At 39.1% G+C, this 22,267-nt stretch overlaps 1 protein-coding gene across 1 annotated transcript in view; it reads right to left on the bottom strand.

The window, feature by feature from the left end:
• Positions 1–7,439: 7,439 nt before the first annotated feature.
• The window catches only part of BEND6 (BEN domain containing 6), a 58,285-nt gene continuing 43,457 nt past the window's right edge, over positions 7,440–22,267 (bottom strand). Inside the window, exons 3-6 of the mRNA XM_060164107.1 lie at positions 19,888–20,108; positions 18,167–18,359; positions 16,845–16,981; positions 7,440–8,030 (exon numbers count right to left, since the gene is read on the bottom strand). Coding sequence (XP_060020090.1) covers positions 16,854–16,981; positions 18,167–18,359; positions 19,888–20,108 — 542 coding nt within the window. The 3' untranslated portion in view covers positions 7,440–8,030; positions 16,845–16,853. The remainder of the gene's footprint in view (positions 8,031–16,844; positions 16,982–18,166; positions 18,360–19,887; positions 20,109–22,267) is intronic.

Here is a 22,267-nt window from a genome sequence, read left to right on the forward strand (position 1 = left end):
TCCCAGAGTTCCGGACACCCTCGCCCGCCGCGCGGGCCGCTGGGAAATGTAGTTCCGGCCGCGCCGAGACCGCTCCGCGCGCGGAGGGGCGCGGGAAGACTGAGCTACTGCGCATGCGCTCCTCGAGAAGCTTCTGCTGCTCGAGTGGAGTCATTAGGTGACCTTTCTCTCCCAACTTCTCTGTTTTCTGTTTTAGAACAAAATTGTGGCTTATATAATAGATCAATGGTGTTAAAATGCTTACTAGTGAAATCGTGACCAACCGTTTTCTTTAAAAAACACACGAACGATTGTGAACAGGTAAAATGTGTGAAAACAGGTATTATCTGAGGACATGTAAAGCTTTTTCTCCTTTCCCCATCAGCCTAAGATCACCTGTAGTCCGACGAACCTGTATTCCCACAGAATCACCTTTATGATTCTGACCCTGGCCTGCAGTGAGCGAGGCCATACAGCGGAATAACCTCAGGAGACAAAGGAATGGAGTTATGAGATTTTAAGGAAGGGTTTAGGTAGGTGAAATGTCAGTGAAACTGTTCTGATAGGGTCAAAAGCAATTATAGGGCCGCGTGTAAAGAGTTCAACATTAGGTCTGGACTGCAAAGGTCTTGGTAACTTGGGAACTACAAATTAAGGTAGATATTAAATGATGTATCCAGGAACCCCTGTGCCAGGTGTGAGATATGAGGCTGGTTCTCTATATCAAAGAGACCAGCCAAGAGAGGGGCATTTCATTCTTACTGATACATTTTCAAAGAACAAAGTGTCTCATAGTCTGATTTTAGAGTACAAAGTTTCTCATTGAGCAAATAAGAAACCAGTAGTTATCAAAGTCACTTTGACTTTGTGCCGTATTTCTTTGGTAGAGATATTGTCCCTTGTTAATGTTTAAGCTGACTTTAATGTGTGTGTGATATTTAAGCCCAGCAGACATTTAATTTCTCGTCGGAGGTCCGTTTTTGCCAGTCTAAATGAGCACATGACATTATGTTCATAGGTGGTATTAGATACGACTGTTATAGTTTTTGCATTTTCACAAAGTGCACTTGTTCCAGCTAAATTTGGGGCTTGTAAAAGAAAGTTGCGAACAGGAGGGACCTACCATGATGATCTCCCCAAAAGCCACAGGTAAGTTAACCATTTCTAAATCCCTTAAATGTCTAGGAGAGGGTTGCATTTAAAAGATTTTCCTAGGGGCTTCCCTCTGGGCGCAGTGGTTGAGAGTCCGTCTGCCGATGCAGGGGACACGGGTTCGTGCCCCGGTCCGGGAAGATCCCACATGCCGCAGAGCAGCTGGGCCCGTGAGCCATGGCCGCTGAGCCTGCGCGTCCGGAGCCTGTTCTCCACAACGGGAGAGGCCACAACAGTGAGAGGCCCGCGTACCGCAAAAAAAAAAAAACAATTTTCCTAGTCTGCTGGTAAAAGTTCAATAGAAACGCACTGTCATAGGTTGCCGTTGGGAGTTTTCCAGTTAAGCTCTTGGTAAACAGCAGCACGTATGTGCCTAGAGCCCAAATGTGCTCATGCCCTTCATTTCGGTAATTGTTGAGGGGATGGTCTTTTCCATTTAAGATATTCTAATAGGTATGTAGTGATATTGCATTATGATTTTTTTTTTTTTTCGGTACGCGGGCCTCTCACTCTTGTGGCCTCTCCCGTTGCGGAGCACAGGCTCCGGACGCGCAGGCCCAGTGGCCATGGCTCACGGGCCCAGCTGCTCCGCGGCATGTGGGATCTTCCCGGACCGGGGCACGAACCCGCGTCCCCTGCATCGGCAGGCAGACTCTCAACCACTGCGCCACCATGGAAGCCCTGCATTGTGATATTTTTAAAAAATATGTATTTATTTATTTGGTTGCACCAGGTCTTAGTTGCGGCAGGTGGGTTCCTTAGTTGCAGCTTCAGGGCTCCTTAGTTGTGGCATGCATGTGGGATCTAGTTCCCTGACCAGGGATCGAACCCAGGCCCCCTGCATTCGGAGCAGGGAGTCTCTTATTCTCTGCACCACCAGGGAAGTCCCCTGCATTGTAATCTTAATTTGCATTAACCTAATGACTAATAACGTAATAATGTTGAGCATCTTTTTATGTGTTCCTTTGCCATCGGTATGTCTTCACTGGTAGTGTCTGTTAAGACCTTCTGTCTGTTATTTAAATGAGTTATTTATTTTCTTATCGAATTTTGAAAATTGTTTATTTATTCTGGGTACAAGTCCTTAACAGATATGTGATTTGCAAATATTTTCTCCCAGTCTATGGCTTTTCTTTCCATTTTCTTAAAATTGTCTTTCAAAGGGAAGTTCTTACATTTGATGAAGTCTAATTTATCAATTTTTTTTTTTTTTGGTGGTGGTGTATCTAAGCAAGATTACAAATATTCTTTTTTGTTTTCTTCTGCAAGTTTTAAAATTAGGTTTTAATTTTAGGTCTGTGGTCCATTTAGAATTCATTTTTGTATATGATGTGAGGTATGCATATGTATATACCATTGTTCCAGGACCAGCTGCTGAAAAGAATAGTTTTCATTTGAATTGCCTTTGCACCTTTGTCAAATACCAGTTGTCCATATTCGTGTAGGTCTGTTTCTGAACTTTCAGTTATATTCTACTGATGAATTTATCTATCTTGACACCAGTACCACACCATCTTGATTACTGTAGTTTTGCAATAAGTCTTGAAATCAAATAGTGTTAGTCTTTCAGCTTTATCTTCTTGTTTATCTAATTGTTGTAGGTGTTTAACTTATCTCAACAACGTTTTGTAGTTTTCACTGTCAGATGTTATCTTGTATCTTGTATTTTTTTTTTTATATATATAAATTTATTTATTTATTTTTGGTTGTGTTGGGTCTTCGTTTCTGTGTGAGGGCTTTCTCTAGTTGCGGCGAGTGAGGGCCACTCTTCATCGCGGTGCACGGGCCTCCCACCATCGCGGCCTCTCCCGTTAGGGAGCACAGGCTCCAGACGCGCAGGCTCAGCAGCCGTGGCTCACGGGCCCAGCCGCTCCGCGGCATGTGGGATCTTCCCAGACCAGGGCTCAAACCCATGTCCCCTGCATTGGCAGGCAGATTCTCAACCACTGCACCACCAGGGAAGCCCAGTATCTTGTATTTTATATCTTGTTATCTTATATATCTCGTCAGATTAATTGCTAAGTATTGTATTGTATTGTATTTGATGGTATTGTAATTGGTATGATTTCTCAAATTTCAATTTCTGATTGTTCATTATTATTACAGAAATAAAATAGATTTTTCTCTAGCTTTATTGAAATATAATTGACAAATAAAAATTGTATACATTTAGGTGTGCCACATGATGTTTCGATATTATTACACATTGTGAAAAGATTACCACAATCAAACTAATTAAGATATCTGTCAACTCACAGAGTTACCATTTTGGGTGTGTGCATGGTGAGAACACTTAAGATTTCCTCTCTTAGCAAATTTCAAGTATACAATACATTATTGTTAACTATAGTCACCATGCTATCTGTTAGGTCTCCAGAACTTACTCATCGTATAACTGGAAGTTTGTACCCTTGGACCAACATCTCCTCATTTCCCCCACCCCCACAGCCCATGGTAGCCACCATTCTGCTCTCTGTTTCAACGAGTTCATCTTTTTTAGATTCCACACATGAGATCATGTGGTATTTATCCTTATGTGTTTGGCTTATTTCACTTAGCATAATGTCCTCCACGTTCATCCACATTGCTGTAAATGGCAGGATTTCCTTCTTTTCTAAGGTGGAAGAGTATTCCACTGTGTATGTGTACCATATTGTCTTTATCCAGTCATCTGTCAACAGACATTTAGGTTGTTTCCATGTCTTGTTTATCATAATAATGGTGCAATGAACACTGGAGTGCATATATCTCTTTGAGATACAGATTTTATTTCCTTTGCATATATACCCAGAAGATATATGCTAGATCGTATGGTAGTTCTATTTTTAATTTTTTGAGGAATCGCCATACTATTTTCCACAGTGACTGTATCAATTTACATTCCCACCAAAAGTGCACAAGGGTTCCCTTTTCTCCGCATACTTGCCAGCCCCTATTATTTCTTATCTTTTTTATAATAGCCATCTTAACAGGGGTAAGGTGATATTTCACTGTGGTTTTGCTTTGCATTTCCCTGATGATTAATGACATTAAGCACCTTTTCATATAACTGTTGGCCATTTGTATGTTTTCTTTGGAAAAATAAGGTCAGGTCCTTTGCTCATTTTTAGATTATTTGGTTTTGTGCTATTGAGTTGTATGAGTTCCTTATATATTTGTATGTTAATCTCTCTTTAAAGAGATTTGGTTTATGGTTTACAAATATTTTCTTCCCTTCTGTAGGTTGCCTTTTTGTTTTGTTGATAGTTTCCTTTGCTGTGGCAGAAACTTTTTAGTTTGATGCAGTTCACTTGTTTATTTTTGCTTTTGTTGTCTGTGCTTTTGGTGTCATATCCAAAAATATCATTGCCAAGACCAATGTCAATGAGCTTTTCCCCTACATTTTCTTCTATTAGTTTTTCAGTTTCAGGATTTACATTTAAGTCTTTAATTTAGTTTCAGTTAATTTTTGTGTATACAGTAAGATAAGGGTCCAATTTTATTTTTTGCATGTGAATATCCTGTTTTCCCAACACCATATATTGAAGAGACTATTCTTTCCCCATTGTGTGTTCTTGATGCCTATGTCAAAGATTAGTTGTTGATATATGGGTGGTTTTATTTCTAGGCTTTCAATACTGTTCTGTTGGTCTATCTGTTTTTATGCCAGTACTATATTGTTTTGATTACTATAGCTTTGTAATATAACTTTAAATCAGGAATTGTGATGTCTTCAGCTTTTGTTCTTCTTTCTCAAGATTTCTTTGGCTATTCAGTGGCTTTTGTGGTTCCATAGGAATTTTAGGATTGTTTGTTCTATTTCATGAAAATGCCATTGGGATTTTGATAGAGATTATAATTGAATCTGTAGATCATTTAAGGACATTTTAACAATATTATTCTTACAATCTATGAACAGACCAGTGGGGGTGTCCTATTTGTGGGGGTCTGCATGTGAGGTGTCCCAGAGGGCTGGTGGGCAGGCCTCCTGGTGGAGTCTGTCAGTCAGTAGGATCCTCAGCCCTTTGTTGAGTCTGGGTCCTGGTTTCTGTAATTCCCATCTCTCTTCCCTGCACCCAGCCTCTCCCCTATCTAGCCATGTCAAATACCTCGGGATTCTGGGTAGGCAAGAAAGAAGTGGACCTCTTAGGCAGCGTTCAGCATGGCTTGGGTGGACCAGCTCATTCACTACCTCTCACTTACCCCCATGGGAGAAATTATGGTCCAAGGGGGTTTCTCTTGGTACTAAGCTGTGCCACCTTGGGGGAGTGGTGATGTGGGTAAAGTGAAACTGTTCTTACCATCTTCAGTCCATCTATTCTTGGATTTTTTTGTTCAGTGGTGTGCTAGAACCTCTCTGCTGGACCCCTGGGCTCCCACAAAGATAGTCTCATCCATGGATGAAGATGATGGTAGAAAACTCCTATTCTGCCATCTTGCTGACCCGACAGCTGAAATACAATGATTTCTGTAAATTGATCTTGTATCTTGCAACTTTGCTGAATTCATTTTTTAGTTCTTTTTTTTTTTTTACACTTTTTTTACTCTTTAGTTCTAGTACCTTTTTGGAGATTCCCTTAGATCATCTGCATAGATAAACTTGTTGTCTATGAATAAAGACAGTTTTTCTGCTTCTTTTCCAATCTGAATACTTTTTATTTATTTATTTTTAAAGACTTTGCACATTCCACTGACTCTTTTTTTTGGTTGCACCAAGTCTTAGTTGTGGCAGGCAGGCTCCTTAGTTGTGGCTCGCAGGCTCCTTCGTTGTGGCTCGTGGGCTCCTTAATTGTGGCTCATGGGCTCCTTAGTTGTGGCATGCATGTGGGATCTAGTTCCCTGACCAGGGATCAAACCCAGGCCCCCTGCATTTGGAGTGTGAAGTCATCCACTGCACCACCAAGCAAGTCCCCTGAATACCTTTTATTTCTTTCCTTGGTTTATTGAACTAGTTAGAAGCTCCAAAATAATCTTGACTATATGTGGTGAGAATGAACATTCTTGACTTGTTTCTGACTTTAAAGGGAAAGTATTCAGTCTTCCATCATGAAGTATAATGTTAGCTGTAGGTTTTAACTACTTTGTTAATTTTCAGATTTGGGACTTCCTGAGACATGTTGACTTTTTGACCCTGTATTTGACTATAACCAGGGAACAGGAGCACTGATATTTGTTATTGACCCCCAGGATGATTAGCCCTGCCCAGGCTCCACCTCACAATGACCAGAGCCCACAGAATGAACATGGACGTACACTTCCAGTGGATGGTCTATCAGGTGACCACAAAATTGAAACCCAGAGAGCAGACAATGACGTTGCAGACACTGAATTAAAAAAAATTCACCTCAGCTCTTATTTGACAAGCATATATGATCGTTCAATATATGAAGCTTTTTATTTTTATATTTTTAGGTTTTTTTAATCTTTTTAATAAGTCTACAAATAATAAATGCTGGAGAGGGTGTGGAGAAAAGGGAACCCTCCTACACTGTTGGTGGGGATGTAAATGGGTGCAGCCATTATGGAGAACAGTATGGAGGTTCCTTAAAAAACTAAAAATACAGTTGCCGTAGGATCCAGCAATTCCACTCCTGGGCATATACCCAGACAAAACTCTAATTCGAAAAGATACAGGCACCCCTGTATTATGTAAAGAAGCCATCAGCCTAGAAAATGATTTTCTCCCTGGATTTTATACATTAATAAGAAAAAAGCAAATACTTTTTATGTTTTCAATGGGATTTATTTATATTTAAGTAAAAGTAGCAAATGTTAACATAAGTTATTTCCTTAAGAGTATTTATTTTGTACAACCACATTGTTATCAAGCAACATTTATGGAATGTTCCTGGGTCCACAGTGCTGGACTTTTTAACCATCATAATCATCCTCCTTTCCAAGTTTGAACATGGCCTTGTGCACTGAAGAAGCATGGCTTGACATTGTACAGTTGTCACGTGTGACAACCTGATATCAAACGAGAGGCCTGTTGATAAAGAATGTTTTATCTTTTATTCATTTACAAAATGGTATATGTATATATGTGTGATTACTAAACCCATATGATTTTGTTTTCAATTATTTTCTCTTCTGATACTATGAAAACAAATCAGTTAAAACTAAGCAATGTAGCAGTGTGATGTTTTGTATTACACATGCATATTTAATATACTTTGGGCAATAAAAAGAAGCATGTAAACAAACAAACATGAAAAAAGATTTTTTAAAAAGTTGATGCATTGTTTTAGCAATCACGAAAACTTGGGTTTATTTCTTTTTCAGGAGCACAGTGGAATAGTTTAATATTCAAATAAAAAGGTCTGTTTTATACAATTTTATGTAACAGAATAATCCTGTAATCTTATTGCCAAAACTCTGTTACTTCATTAGATATGATTATCAGATTTTAGGCTGATTTTGCTGCTGTCATGTTTGTGAACATTGATTATTTCACTGTTTACTTTTCCAAACATGTGCTTATACTAAAGATCCAAAAGCTAAAATGGAGAGTCATTGGTAATAATAAATGTACAGGGATTGATTAGGACAATGATGAATCTTAGGGGTTAAAGTTTTTGTTGCTAGGGTAAGAGCTCTGATTGTCCTGTTAGTTTAGCTGTACAAAGGACCACTTTGGGGTGGGAAAGTGCATATTTCCAAGAAACCATATTGCATGCTCATGGGCCTGCTAGAAATTCTCTGGTTTGATGCCTCACTGGTACTGAGGGTGAAATCTACATGCAGCTTCTTCACAAGCTTGTGCTCCATCAGGGCGGCCCAACAATGTCGCAGGTTTCTCCCAGCCTGTCACTCACTGCACCTGTCCCTGTGCTCACTGCCAGGGAGGCTGCAGAGTCTCCAGCAAAATCCAATGTTAGATTTACTACTGAAGGTTCTTTTGTTTCAGGTAACTATAATACCTATAAAAAGCAAGTAAAAAAAAAAACAGAGCAAATTTATGTTAGAGTTCTTATAGTATTTTTAACAGTTTTTAGGTTACAATAATATGTTATAATAACAGTATGAGTTATTTATCTTTGTGTCAACTACAAATTTTTGCTTAAAAATACAAAATTGTTAATAAGAACAATTATTGTTGAGGTGACTTAGGAATTATTTTATGATCTATTCAGAAGAATTCCAGCATAGATAACAACTAAAATATTTAACATATATTTTTATCTCACAAGACTTTTAAAAAACTCAAACACACAAAGGAAAATTAATGATCCCCACATACGCATCTTAAAATATTATCAACAATTCTGTTTGTCACTCTTTGGTAACACCTATTGATTGTTTAAGTATCAGGAAATTTCCCAAATCTGCCTTGCCTCTGTCATATATATATCTTCTTTATCCATTCATCTATCAATGAACACTTGGGGTGCTTCCATATATTGGCTATTATAAATAATGCTGCAATTAACATAAGGGGTGCATATATCCTTTCAAAATAGTGTTTTTGTTTTCTTTGGAAAAATATCCAGAAGTTGAATTGCTGGATTTTATGGTAGTTCTATTTTTAATTATTTCAGGACTCTCCTTACTGTTTTGCATAGTGGTTGCACCAATTTACATTCCTACTGACAGTGTATGATGGTTCCCTTTTCTCCACAATTTGTTATTTGTTGTCTTTTTGATAACAGCTATTCTGGTAGGTGTGAGGTTATCACTCATTGTGGTTTTGATTTGAGTTTCCCTGATGATTAGTGATGTTGAGCATCTTTTCATGTGCCTGTTGGCCATCTGTATGTCTTCTTTGGAAAAATGTGTGTTCAGGTCCTCTACCCATTTTTTTTAAACATCTTTATTGGAGTATAATTGCTTTACAATGGTGTGTTAGTTTCTGCTTTATAACAAAGCGAATCAGCTATACATATACATATATCCCCATATCTCCTCCCTCTTGCATCTCCCTCCCATCCTCCCTATCCCACCCCTCTAGGTGGTCACAAAGCACCGAGCTGATCTCCCTGTGCTATGTGGCTGCTTCCCACTAGCTACCTGTTTTACATTTGGTAGTGTGTATATGTCCATGCCACTCTCTCACTTCGTCCCAGCTTCCCCTTCTCCTTCCCGTGTCCTCAGTTCCATTCTCTACATCTGCATCTTTATTCCTGTCCTGCCCCTAGGTTCATCAGAACCTTTTTTTTTTTTAGGTTCCATATATATGTGTTAGCATATGGTATTTGTTTTCCTCTTTCTGACTTACTTCACTCTGTATGACAGACTCTGGGTCCATCCACCTCACTACAAATAACTCAATTTCATTTCTTTTTATGGCTGAGTAATATTCTGTTGTATATATGTGCCACATCTTTATCCATTCATCTGTCGATGGACACTTAGGTTGCTTCCATGTTCTGGCTATTGTAAGTAGAGCTGCAATGAACATTGCGGTACATGACTCTTTTGAATTATGGTTTTCTCAGGGTATATGCCCAGTAGTGAGATTGCTGGGTCCTATGGTAGTTCTAATTTTAGTTTTTTAAGGAACCTCCATACTGTTCTCCATAGTGGCTGTATCAATTTACATTCCCACCAACAGTGCAAGAGGGTTTCCTTTTCCCCACACCCTCTCTAGCATTTATTGTTTGTAGATTTTTTTGATGATGGCCATTCTGACTGGTGTGAGGTGATACCTCATTATAGTTTTGATTTGCATTTCTCTAATGATTAGTGATGTTGAGCATTCTTTCATGTGTTTGTTGGCAATCTGTATGTCTTCTTTTGAGAAATGTCTATTTAGGTCTTCTGCCCATTTTTGGATTGGGTTGTTTGTTTCTTTGATATTGAGCTGCATGAGCTGCTTATAAATTTTAGAGATTAATCCTTTGTCAGTTGCTTCATTTGCAAATATATTCTCCCATTCTGAGGGTTGTCTTTTGGTCTTGTTTATGGTTTCCTTTGCTGTGCAAAAGCTTTTAAGTTTCACTAGGTCCCATTTGTTTATTTTTGTTTTTATTTCCATTTCTCTAGGAGGTGGGTCAAAAAGGATCTTGCTATGATGTATGTCATAGAGTGTTCTGCCTATGTTTTCCTCTGTAGAGTTTGATAGTGTCTGGCCTTACATTTAGGTCTTTAATCCATTTTGAGTTTATTTTTGTGTATGGTGTTAGGGAGTGTTCTAATTTCATTGTTTTACATGTAGCTGTCCAGTTTTCCCAGCACCACTTATTGAACAGGCTGTCTTTTCTCCATTGTATATTCTTGCCTCCTTTATCAAAAATAAGGTGACCATATGTGTGTGGGCTTATCTCTGGGCTTGCTATCCTGTTCCATTGATCTATATTTCTGTTTTTGTGCCAGTACCATACTGCCTTGACTATTGTAGCTTTGTAGTATAGTCTGAAGTCCAGGAGCCTGATTCCTCCAGCTCCATTTTTCGTTCTCAAGATTGCTTTGGCTATTCAGGGTCTTTTCTGTTTCCATACAAATTGTGAAATTTTTTGTTCTGTGAAAAATGCCATTGGTAGTTTCATAGGGATTGCATTGAATCTGTAGGTTGCTTTGGGTAGTATGGTCATTTTCACAGTGTTGATTCTTCCAGTACAGGACCATGGTATATCTCTCCATCTATTTGTATCATCTTTAATTTCTTTCATCAGTGTCTTATAGTTTTCTGCATACAGGTCTTTTGTCTCCTTAGGTAGGTTTATTCCTTGGTATTTTATTCTTTTTGTTGCATTGGTAAATGGGAGTGTTTCCTTGATTTCTCTTTCAGATTTTTCATCATTAGTGTACAGGAATGGAAGAGATTTCTGTGCATTAATTTTGTATTCTGCTACTTTACCAAATTCATTGATTAGCTCTAGTAGTTTTCTGGTAGCATCTTTAGGAATCCCTATGTATAGTATCATGCTCTACCCACTTTTTAATTGGGTTGTGTGTTTTTTTACTGTTTGATTGTACGAGTTCTCTGTATATTTTGGATATTAACTCCTTATTGAGTATGTCATTTACAAATATTCTTCTCCCATTCATTAGGCTGCCTTTTTGTTGATAGTTTCCTTCATTCTTCCTTTTTTTTTCTTTTTCTGTTCTTTTCTTTGCTCTTCTTTTGCCTCTCTTCCCATGTGATTTGCTGACTCTCTTTAGAGTTACATTTGGATTCCTTTCTCTTTTTTGTGTGTGTATGTATTATAGATTTTTGCTTTTAGTTACCATGAGGTTTATATATTGTATATATACATGTGATTATTTTAAGTTGATAGTCTCTGAAGTTCAAACACATTCTAACAACCCTGCATTTTTACTTCCTCCCCAGCATGTGTCATGTTTCTGACATCATATTTACATCTTTTTGTTTTGTGTACCCCTTAACTACTTATTGTGGATATAGATGATTTTGTCCTTTAACTTTCCTACTAGCTTTGTAAGTGGTGGATATACTACCTTTACTGTATGTTTGCCCTTACCAGTGAGATTTTTTCCTTTTGTAATTTTATATTTCTAGTTGTGGTCTTTCTTTTACACTTAGAGAAGTCCCTTTAACATTTCTTGTAAATGTTAGTGCAGTTTAGTGGTGCTAAAATCTTTTAGATTTTGATTGTCTGGGAAGCTCTTTATCTCTCCTTCAAATCTCAATGAAAGCCTTGCTGAGTGGAGTATTCTTGATTCAGGTTTCTCTTTTCATCACTTTGACTATATCATGCCACTCCCTTCTGGCCTGCAAAGTTTCTGCTGAAAAGTTGGCTGACAGTGTTATGGAAGTTCCCTTGTGTACAACTAGTTAGTTTTCCGTAGCTGCTTTTAAGATTCTCTCCTTATCTTTAACTTTTGTCATTTCAGTTATAATGTGTCCTGGTGTGGACCTGTTTGGGGTCATCTTGTTTGGGACTTTCTATGCTACCTGGACATGGAAGTCTGTTTCCTTTCCTAGATTAGGGAAATTTTCAGTTATTATTGCTTCAAAAAAGTTCTCTCCCTCTTTCTCTCTCTCTTCTCCTTCTGGGACCCCAACAATGTGAATGTTAGTATGTTTAATGTTGTCTCAGAAGTCTTTTAAACTGTCCTCATTTTTTTTTTATTCCTTTTTTTTTTCTCTTCAGCTTGGGTGATTTCCACCTCTCTGTCTTTCAGTTTGCTGTATCATCTAATCTACTGTTGATTCCTTCTAGTGTATTTTTCATTTAAGTTATTTTATTCTTCAGCTCTGTTTGGTTCTTCTTTATATTTTCTAAGTCTTTGTTAAACTTCTCACTGTGTTCATCCATTCTTCTCCCAAGTTTGTTGAGCATCTTTATGATGATTACCTTGAACTCTTTATCAGGTATATTGCTTATCTCCACTTCACTTAGTTCTTCTTTGGGTGTTTTATCTTGTTTCTTCCTTTGTCACCTCATTTTGTCTAATTCTCTTTGTTATTTGTATGGTATGTAACCTAATGGTAGGTTGGTTACATTTCATGATCTTGGAGAAGTGGCCCTTTGTAGGAGTCATTCTGTGGGGCCCAGCAGCACACTCCCCTCTGGTCACCAGAACTATATGCTATAGGGATGCCCCCATGTGGGCTGAGTGGGCCCTCTGTTGTGTTGGGGCTGACTACTGTGGGTGCCCTGGTACACAGGACTGGCCTCTGGTCCAGTTGGCTGCCAATCCCTACCTCCTACAGAAGCTACCAGCTGTTGGTGGGTGGGGCCACATCCTGGCACAGCTGGCTGCATGGCCTGGGGAGTCCTGGGGATGGTGCTGGCCCACTGTTGGGTGAGGCAGGATCCTGGCAATTCTGGCTGCAGGCCCAGGGTGTCCCAGGTCAGCTGGCTGCAAGGCCCAGTGGGTCCTGGGGCTTGTGCCAGCCCACTGGTGTGTGGTGCAGGGACCTGGCATGCTGGCTGTGGGGCTTGGGGCTCCCAGTGCGGGTTCTGGCCTGCTAGTGGGTGGGGCCAGGCCCCTGTTCAACCTGAGGGTGCCCCAGGACTAGGGGTGACTGGCTGGTGGGCAGGTAAGCCCCAGCACTAATAGGCTAGAGGGAGGACTCCAAAATGGTGCTTACCAGTACCAGTGTCCTCATGGTAGAATGAGCTCCCAAAAGTGGCTGCTGCCAGTGTCTATATCTCCAGGGGAGTTCCAGTTGCCTCCTGCCTATCCTGCAGGCTGTCCAAGGTCAGCAAGTGAGTCTGACCCAGGCTTCTTTCAGATTGTTGCCTCTGAGCTGGGACTTGGAGCATCTGAGATTCTGTACCTGCCCTTCAAGAACGGAGTCTCTAATTCCTACAGCCCTCTGGCTCTCCTGAACACAAGCCCTGATTTCAGAGCTAGATGTTCCGGGAGCTTACCTTCCTGGTGCAGGACCCTAGGGTTGGGAAGCTTGAAATGGGTCTTGGACCCCTTACTCCTTGGGAAGAACCTCTGCAATTGTGATTATCCTCCTCTTTGTGGGTCACCTACCCGGGGATGTGGGTCTTGACTGTACCACAACTCCGCCACTCCTACCCTTCTTGTTCTGGTTCCTTCATTATATCGTTAGTTGTAGAAGGTCTTTTCTGCTAGTCTTCAGGTTGTTCTCATAGACAGTTGCTCTGTAAACAATTGTAGTTTTGGTGTGCCCCGTGGGAGGAGGTGAGCTCAGGGTCTTCCTACCCTGCCATCTTGGTGACCAGGAAATCATTTAGATCAGAATTTCTAAACTTTGACAGAACTGACATTTGAACTGGGTACTTATTTTGTTGTGGGGGCTGTCCTATATATTGTTGGATGTATAGCAGCGTTCCGGGCTCCTGTCCACTAGATGCCAGTAGTATTGCCCAGTTGTGACAACCCAAAATATCTGTGTTTTCAAACCCCCTCTTTCAGGGGCAGGGGACAAAATCCCTCCCACTTTGTTTGAGCACTGCTGTATTAGATCACCTTTAAGTTATGCGTATGTAATATTATGGTAGAGATCATGTAAACTGGGACAGCTTTGGACATTTCAGGAGAAGGCTGTTAGAACACTTAGTGGGATGTTATAGAGGTGATCTTCTAATATTCTGTAATTCTTATAAATAAAATTTTCTTTAGCTCTCGTAAGAAAACAAAAAATGGAGAAAGGTCAGAAAGATTGGCAACATCAAGCTCTAGGCAGAGTGCGAGCTGCTAGCAAGTTGAGGGCAGTCACAGGAGTGAGAACAAATAGATGACAAAGGAGGCAGGATGGGATTTAGCTCTTGCTTTCACAGAAATGAATCTTAGCAGGGAAATGGTTGTCCTTTCAAATGCAAGCCAGTGGCAACTTCGAGCTCAGTCCTGAGTGGAGGGCACAGTCTACCAGGGCCCCTGGTGGGGTTACTGGGCTTCCTGGATGTATTGGAATTTGTAGAAATCTACATGGTTTCACAGTACCTATTGCCTTGCTTATAGTAATGGGAGGACAGTTGTTTTTCCAAATACTTTTGAGGGCAGGGGGAGGAAGGGTATGGTTTGCCTGAATAAATGTGTTCACTTTAGGCTCCTATTAGTTAAATGAGCAAGAAGAGAAAAATATAGCAGCATTCCACCAGGTGGTGCTATATCTGACTCATTCACCAAGCATGGCTGAATTAGGTTTTCTGTGACCCTGTCTCTCCCAGTGTATTTTCTCAGTCCTTTTGAAATAATGTGGATTGAGCTATACTTCAAATGAAAGATATCTGCTGGTTGAAAAAAAAATTCCATTCTAGTGTTAATCTCTACTTCTGACTCAAAATATATGCATTTCTATTCCAAGGATCTATCTTGACAACCAAGCTCAGGCGCAGAAGGCGCTAGAACATATTGTGTTCATAACAAAAGATTTCTCCCTTTTTTCAATATATTTTTTTTTTTTTTTCGGTACACGGGCCTCTCACTGCTGTGGCCTCTCCTGTTGTGGAGCACAGGCTCCGGACGCGCAGGCTCAGCGGCCATGGCTCACAGGCCTAGCTGCTCCGCGGCATGTGGGATCTTCCCAGACCAGGGCACAAATCCGTGTCCCCTGCATCGGCAGGTGGACTCTCAACCACTGCGCCACCAGGGAAGCCCTACCTTTTTTCAATTTTAATTAATGCTATCGCCAGGTGATTTGATAACACTGCGACTGGCTGGTACAAGCAAAACTGATATAAAAACTTTTTAACTTCAATTTCTTCAATACTCTGCTGACTTATCAGAGATGAATTTCATGCCTACCCTCATCAGCCTGGGATATAAAAAAGGCAGAGGTTAGGATATTAAAATGCTTTGCAGAGCTCTGAAATACAATGTGCTCCAGAAGACAGCCCTATGACCTGGAGGTCTGGTTACATGGCATTTAAACAGGGAACTTGGCCATGATACACCAGAACAACTGGATAGCCTGACATCAAACTGAGAAGTTCTATATATTCAATATACTGTGATAAACCATAATGGAAATGAATATGAAAAAGAATTTTTATGTATGTATAATTGAATCACTTTGCTGTATAGTAGAAATTAACACAACATTGTAAATCAACTATACTTCAATTAAAAAAACAAAACAAAAGAGAAGTTCTAAGGGCTCATTTAAGCAATTATCTCTTAACTGGCAAGTTGTGAGATTCACCATCTACTGAAATTTTTAATCCCTTGGGGAGAAAAAGGATACAAATATGTTTATCTTTTATAAATCTTCAGGTCTGTCTACCAGTATGCATGAGCCAAGAGAAAGAATTCCCCTTCAGCTGTTATAAGTAGGTTTTTTGGTTATTTTGTTTTGTTCTTTTTAAGGAAGAGAGACTATTATTGACCCTCAGCAGAGGTGGCCTTAATTGAATAGTAACATACTAAGGGACCCTCAAGGAGGATGGGGCAGTAGTTAAAACAGTGGGTGGGGGTGGGGTGGGTCCATATCCTATTTAAAACATGGTCAGAAGAAAAAGACAAGTGACATGGTCTCAGGCGAAGAGCAGGCAAATGGAAATCAAAGATAGAAGTAAAGAAAATGGAAGGAAAACCTGCCCTCATGTGTTTATCATATACGTCTGTTTATCAATTAAAATATTAATAGCGCAACAATGCATATTTGTCATATATTTTCCATCAAAATAATGGAGAGGAAGGGTGACAACAGGTGGAATGGCCAGGACTTTGAGTTGCTAAAGCAAACACAAAGTTCCTCATCACAGGCTTGCCTAGGGCAGGGCCTGACCATAAAGTGTATTTTCTTTAGAACTCGCTGCAAACAAATATTTCTTCCTTTTAGTATTTTAATACAAACATATTGGTAAAAATCCTTATCAAACAAATACAAACTATAACAACTGACTTAAAGGTTTAAAGACATTGAGAAGCAGGATGGGGATGGTAGAGTGCACTAATGTACCTCAGAGACCTCCTAAAGGTCTGTATTTCCCTTATTCTAGAGAAGCACTTCCTAAATTGCCACGTGTCCCTCCTTTGGCTGCTTTCTACCCCTCCCCACAAGTTAACATGTGTTGTGTGAAGAGAAAGAAAAGCTCCTTAGTGAAACACATTTGGAAAACACTCTACACTATATGTCCTTCTTAGAGATTTCTGGTGCACTTGGGCATATTTAAAGGGCATCAAAATATTTGAGAGGCTCTGGGAAAGGAGAATCCGTGTAACTGACTCAGCATTTCCCAAGTTTAAATCCCCATCCCCGTCCCTACCTTCACCCCCAGGAATACTCATTAGCATCTCACAGGCCTCTAGTCTCCCCTGGTAGAGTGTTTGGGAAATGCTATTCCATAGATACAAGTACTGTGTCTTCTTGCTACATTGAAAGGATTGTGAAGATTTACAAGACTTACCGAAAGGATCTACTTAATATCCTGAGAGTTCAGATTTTTGCTCAAATATGGCTTCTTGGTACAGTTGTTTAGCTTTTGCCCTATCATTCTCCTAATTGAAACATCATCTGTGTTGGGAAATAATTGTTTTGTGATTCCTGTAAAAACAACAACAAAACACAGAAAAACACTTTGTCAGAAGGATGTAGACTCACAGATGCAGAGAAAAAACCAGTGGCTGCCAGTGGGAAGGGATGGGGGAGGGGCGATATTGGGTAGGGGGGTAAGAGGTACAAACTACTATGTATAAAATAAGTTATAAGGATATATTGTACAACTGGCAATATAGCCAATATTTTATAAGTATAAATGGAACATAAACATTAAAAATTGTGAAATACTATATTGTATACCTGTAACTTCTATAATACTATACATCAACTATACTTGAATAAAAATAAATTAATTAATTTTAAAAAACCACTTTATCAGGCCTTTGCATCTTAAGGTATGAACTGAAATAAAACACCAAGCAATTCACATTATAATTTTGTCTCTATTTTGAAAAAGCAGCCCAACACCCATGAGATATTTAAATAGATGAATCTCTAGGCAGATTTTTCAAAGCAAAGCAAGAGATAACAAAAGTCTATATCATAAACTGAGAGCATACGTATATGTCTTCCTATGGTACCATTCAGCTTTAACCTTGCTGCTTGCTCTGAATGCTAAGTGCCCTTGATCCAAAATGCTGGGAATTTATTTTTACCCATTCCCAACATCAGTTGAAACAAGCAGATTCTGACTGACTCTTTTCCAACTAAGAAATGATGCACTATTAAAATATAGAGAGCTGTGATTCAGTGAGTCCTTAAATTTGTTGGATATTTGCAAAAAAATTACTTGATAACCTAAATTATTATATTTAAGGAGGTTAATTAACTTAAAAACCATAAGTAGGATGGTTAAATTAACCTCTGTTTTTTTCTGAGTAAAAGATAAGGGATATTTCTAACCAAGATAAGAAAAAGAAAATAAGACATAAACTGTTACTAAAATTTTGTTGGAAAGGATTTTGAAAATTTACTTTTCTAAAGCTATGAATTTTATGAATCCAAACTTTTCAGTAATATAAAATTCATTTTTATTTTAATAACCATTTTTAATGTAAAGTTGTTATACAAAATTCCCCATATATCATAAGAGGTTTAGGCTATCCTCAGATTTTTCTCTCATAGAAAAATAAACTTGAAGAATAAAAAAGATAATGAAAGAACAACTTAAAGTTGAATGGTAAAATAATTTCAGATTCATGTGACAATATAATACAAACACATTATCACCTATGATTTCTTGAACTTCATTCTGATTCATAGCTGGTTTCACTGCCTTGTCCCTTGAAGTAGAGGATTTTGCCCCCGTCAGGCTGTGTGTGGCCATGTATTCATTTGTGTAGAGCACTTGCATTAAATCATTAATAAACTTCTGAGGCTTGCTCTTGTTGCAATGGGCAATCTGCCATTTTTCAATCTTGAACTAAAAAATTAAAAATAATAATTGAAATAACTGAAAAAGGAAAGGAAAGGAATATCTGAAGAATATATTACTCATTGAATTAATACAGACCAGAAAACAAAACCAAGTCTTTAAGGTGATGTATGATACTTTTAATATATATTGTACATTTCAGGGGTTAGAGTTAGATGTTAACTTTGAGATAATTCCCAACATATATGAGGTATTTGTTCTAGAGTGTATACAAATTCTTGTCATGTAATCTGGATTTGGTGCTTTAAGGATTAATCCATACTTAACATTTCCTACTAAGCATGGTAGCATAATAATGGCCCACTGACAATATTCACATCGTTATCCCTGTAACCTTTGAATACGTTACCTTATATGGGAAAATCAACTTTGTACGTGTCATTAAAGTACCTTGAGATGGGGAAAATATGCTGAGTTATCCAGGTGGGTCCAGTCCAATCACGTGAGCCTTTTTTTTTTTTTTTTACACTTAAAATTTGTGTACTTTATTGCAGGTACGAATATGTATATTTACATACACATATAACTTTATGTTTATAAATATATACACACAGTATCTGGTACATAGTAAGCACACCATAAATGTTAATAATAATAATGAAAATGGCTAACATTTATTGAGCACTCACATGAGCCCTTAACTGCAGAAGAGGGAGGCAGAAAGAAGACACAGAGGAAGGAGGAGAGAATAGAAGATTGAGAGGGCTTTGCCTGCCCTGACTGGCTTTGAAGATGATGGAAGTGGACCGTGAACCAGGGAAGGGGGATGCCCCTAGAAGCAGGAATGGCCTTCAGTTTATAGTCGACAAGAAAACAGAAAACAGGGAACTCGGCTCTAGAAGCATAAGAAACTGAGTTCTACAGCAACCCCCATGGACAGGAAACAGATTCTTCTCCAGAGCCTCCAAAAAGGAGAGTACCTGCCAACACCTTGATTTTACCGCATTTCTGACCTACAGAACTCTGAGGTGGTAAGTTTGTATTATTATAAATCACTAAGTTTGTGGGAATCTGTTACACAGCAAAGGAAACCAGTACACTAAGATTCAAATATTCTGAATGTTAGATAGTGAGCATTTAATTACTGCTCTTGAAGGCATAATTTCCCAGGCCGATTCTAACAAAACTTGTATTTTTAGCTTCTATTTCTTGATTAAGAGAAGTCGGGAAAGTAGAAGAATTGTGTTCTGCCAGCATGTACAGCCTAAAATTCACCTTGTCTCAATGATACAGTTTTATAACCTTTAATGCATAGTTGTCCTTCTGTCACTGGTTTAAGAATTTCCTAGTTTAATAACTTCATCATTGTCCACCATTTGACTTTAATTTTCTGAACTGGATATTCATTTCACAAATATTAGATTTATTGTAAAAGACTGTTTTACATAGTCAGAATATTATGATTGACCTAAAGTTACATAAAGTGATCTGATAAGACAGTGATTATGTTGTACAGTAATTTTAATTTTGTATGTAACTGCATCCCAGAGAAAGATGGGATGGTCTTCCAGCTGACCTGTTTCTCATCCACGTGATGCTCCTCCTCAGTTTTCAAGGAAATTGGTGAACTGTAATTAGAATTAGAATTACTACATGTGGAGGCAAATGAATCTGGTGAGGAGTTATTTGTTGCTCTCCAGAGGGTGGACGCAGACGTGGACAGGGTTCCTCCACCCTTGAGCAGGGCCTCCGCCATACCAACCAATTCTTCAAACTGGGTGACGGCCTGAGGTAAAACTAAAATGGCAAGAAAAAGTAGTACTTTACAAATACTTGGCATAGCAGCATAGATACATATTATCTATGATGTGTATATGCATAGAAGTATGTAGACCAAACTGTTAACACTTGCTATCTTCGGAAAATAAACATGGTAAGAAGAATGGTTGGAACATATTTACTTTTTTTTTTTTGGTGGTACGCGGACCTCTCACTGTTGTGGCCTCTCCGGACGCGCAGGCCCAGCAGCCATGGCTACGGGCCTAGCCGCTCCGCGGCATGTGGGATCTTCCCGGACCGGGGCACGAACCCGTGTCCCCTGCATCGGCGGGCAGACTCTCAACCACTGCGCCACCAGGGAAGCCCTAACATAATGGTTTTAAGACTTGATTCTTTTTCTAATTGCTAATGATGTTATTTGAAGGTGTTTAAGGAGACATTACTGATTCTATCACCTTCCATCAGGCCAGTTTAAGTGACAAGATAAAATAAACCGTTTCTCACAGATTGAAATAAATTTTCTATGGCCTTAGTGCATGATTTGCCAGGGAGTCAAAGGCCATCAAATTAGTAAAAATTCATGGCCACAGTTCAAATCTATGTGTTCACATATTAAAGATGGATTTTGGTAATCAACTGAATGTTCTCTTTGTTCCTTTTTTTAAATGGAAACTTACACATTCAAAGCTTTCATGCCTCCATGTTAAATGGTCTTCTCTTGTTATATCTAGTTTCTTTCCTAAGGACAAATAACATTTTGTTGGAGTTGGAAGACACCTTGAACCCTGTGTAATTCAACTCCTCACTCTATGGTTGGGGGTAATGCCTACCGGAGAGGTAAAGACTGAAACTTTTTTGTACTTTTCTAAGCATATTATTGAGCTATATAATCTTTGGAATAATAGCTGATTGGAGACCTGAAAATCAGACATATTGATGACATGTCCAAATCAATACATTTAGTACTATGTTAATAGAAAAATTTTAAAATCTGCTAAAGAAGAAAATCTTATTTTATATTTTTTCAATTAATATTTGCTAAGCACCTCTCATGTGCCAGACAGTTGTTCAATCAGCAATTATTTATTGAGCACTTAATAATATTAGACATTTATCTAGCTTCTACTCTGTGCCAGGCACTATTCTGGGAACTTTACTGATGTTCATTTGTTTACTCCTCATTGCAACTCTCTGAGATAGGTATTATCATTACCCGCAATTTACAGATGAGGACAGTTAGGCAACGAGAGGTTAAATAACCCATCAGGGTCAACTCAGTGAAAAGAAGAGGCAACATTCAAATTCGGACTCTGCCAATTCCATGCTATAAACTTCTGTGTCATGCCAACTCTCAACATTTGCCCACCACTCTGTTAGGTGCCAGGGATGAGACTGGGAGCAAAACCAGATGTGATCCTAGACTCTTGGAACTGGGAGGGGGTGGGGGTATTGTTTACCTAACCATGCTGTGTGTAAAAATTTGGCCTGCTCAAAGAAGGTCTGGCCACCTGTCCTAACCGCCACCCACCACCCCCCAGTTCCTGAGAAGTAACCTCTCAACCCTTGAATTTCCCGAGCGATAGCAGGAGTGTCTTTGTTATTCATGGTGAGCCCCTTAGAACACAGCTGATTTATGTTTATGCTAAGGAGTTTCTCAGGGTGGGGACAGTCACACCCAATAATCTTAGGGTAGAAGCTGGCCATAGCCAGAAAGCCAGAAAGACCATGTGGGCAATCAATCAGTGAATCAATCATGCTCACGTAATGAAGCCTCAGTAAAAACTTTGGACACCCAAGCTCAGAGAGCTTCCTGGGTGGACAATCCTCTGTGCATTTTGTTGTAACATATAAAGACTAGTAGGTAATATATCCTGAGGACAGAAGTTCCTCACTTGGAAACTAACCAGACTCTGCCCTATGTGTCTCTTCCAACTTTGCCTGGTTCTAATTTGTATTCTTTCCCTGTAATAAATGTAACCATGAATATAATAGGTTTTGGTGAATTAAATTTCTCTGGCAAATTACTGGACCTGAGGGTGGTTTTGGAAAACCCCTAAACTTGCAGTCAGTATCAGAAGTCTTAGAAGACTTGGCAGTCTAGAGGACTGTGCCCTTAACCTTGTGGTTTGGCTAACTCAAGGTGCATGCAAAGAAATAAAAAATCACAGTTGTTAAGG

The sequence above is a fragment of the Lagenorhynchus albirostris genome, chromosome 10 (genome assembly GCF_949774975.1).
Source record: "Lagenorhynchus albirostris chromosome 10, mLagAlb1.1, whole genome shotgun sequence".
Classification (NCBI taxonomy): Eukaryota; Metazoa; Chordata; class Mammalia; order Artiodactyla; family Delphinidae; genus Lagenorhynchus; species Lagenorhynchus albirostris.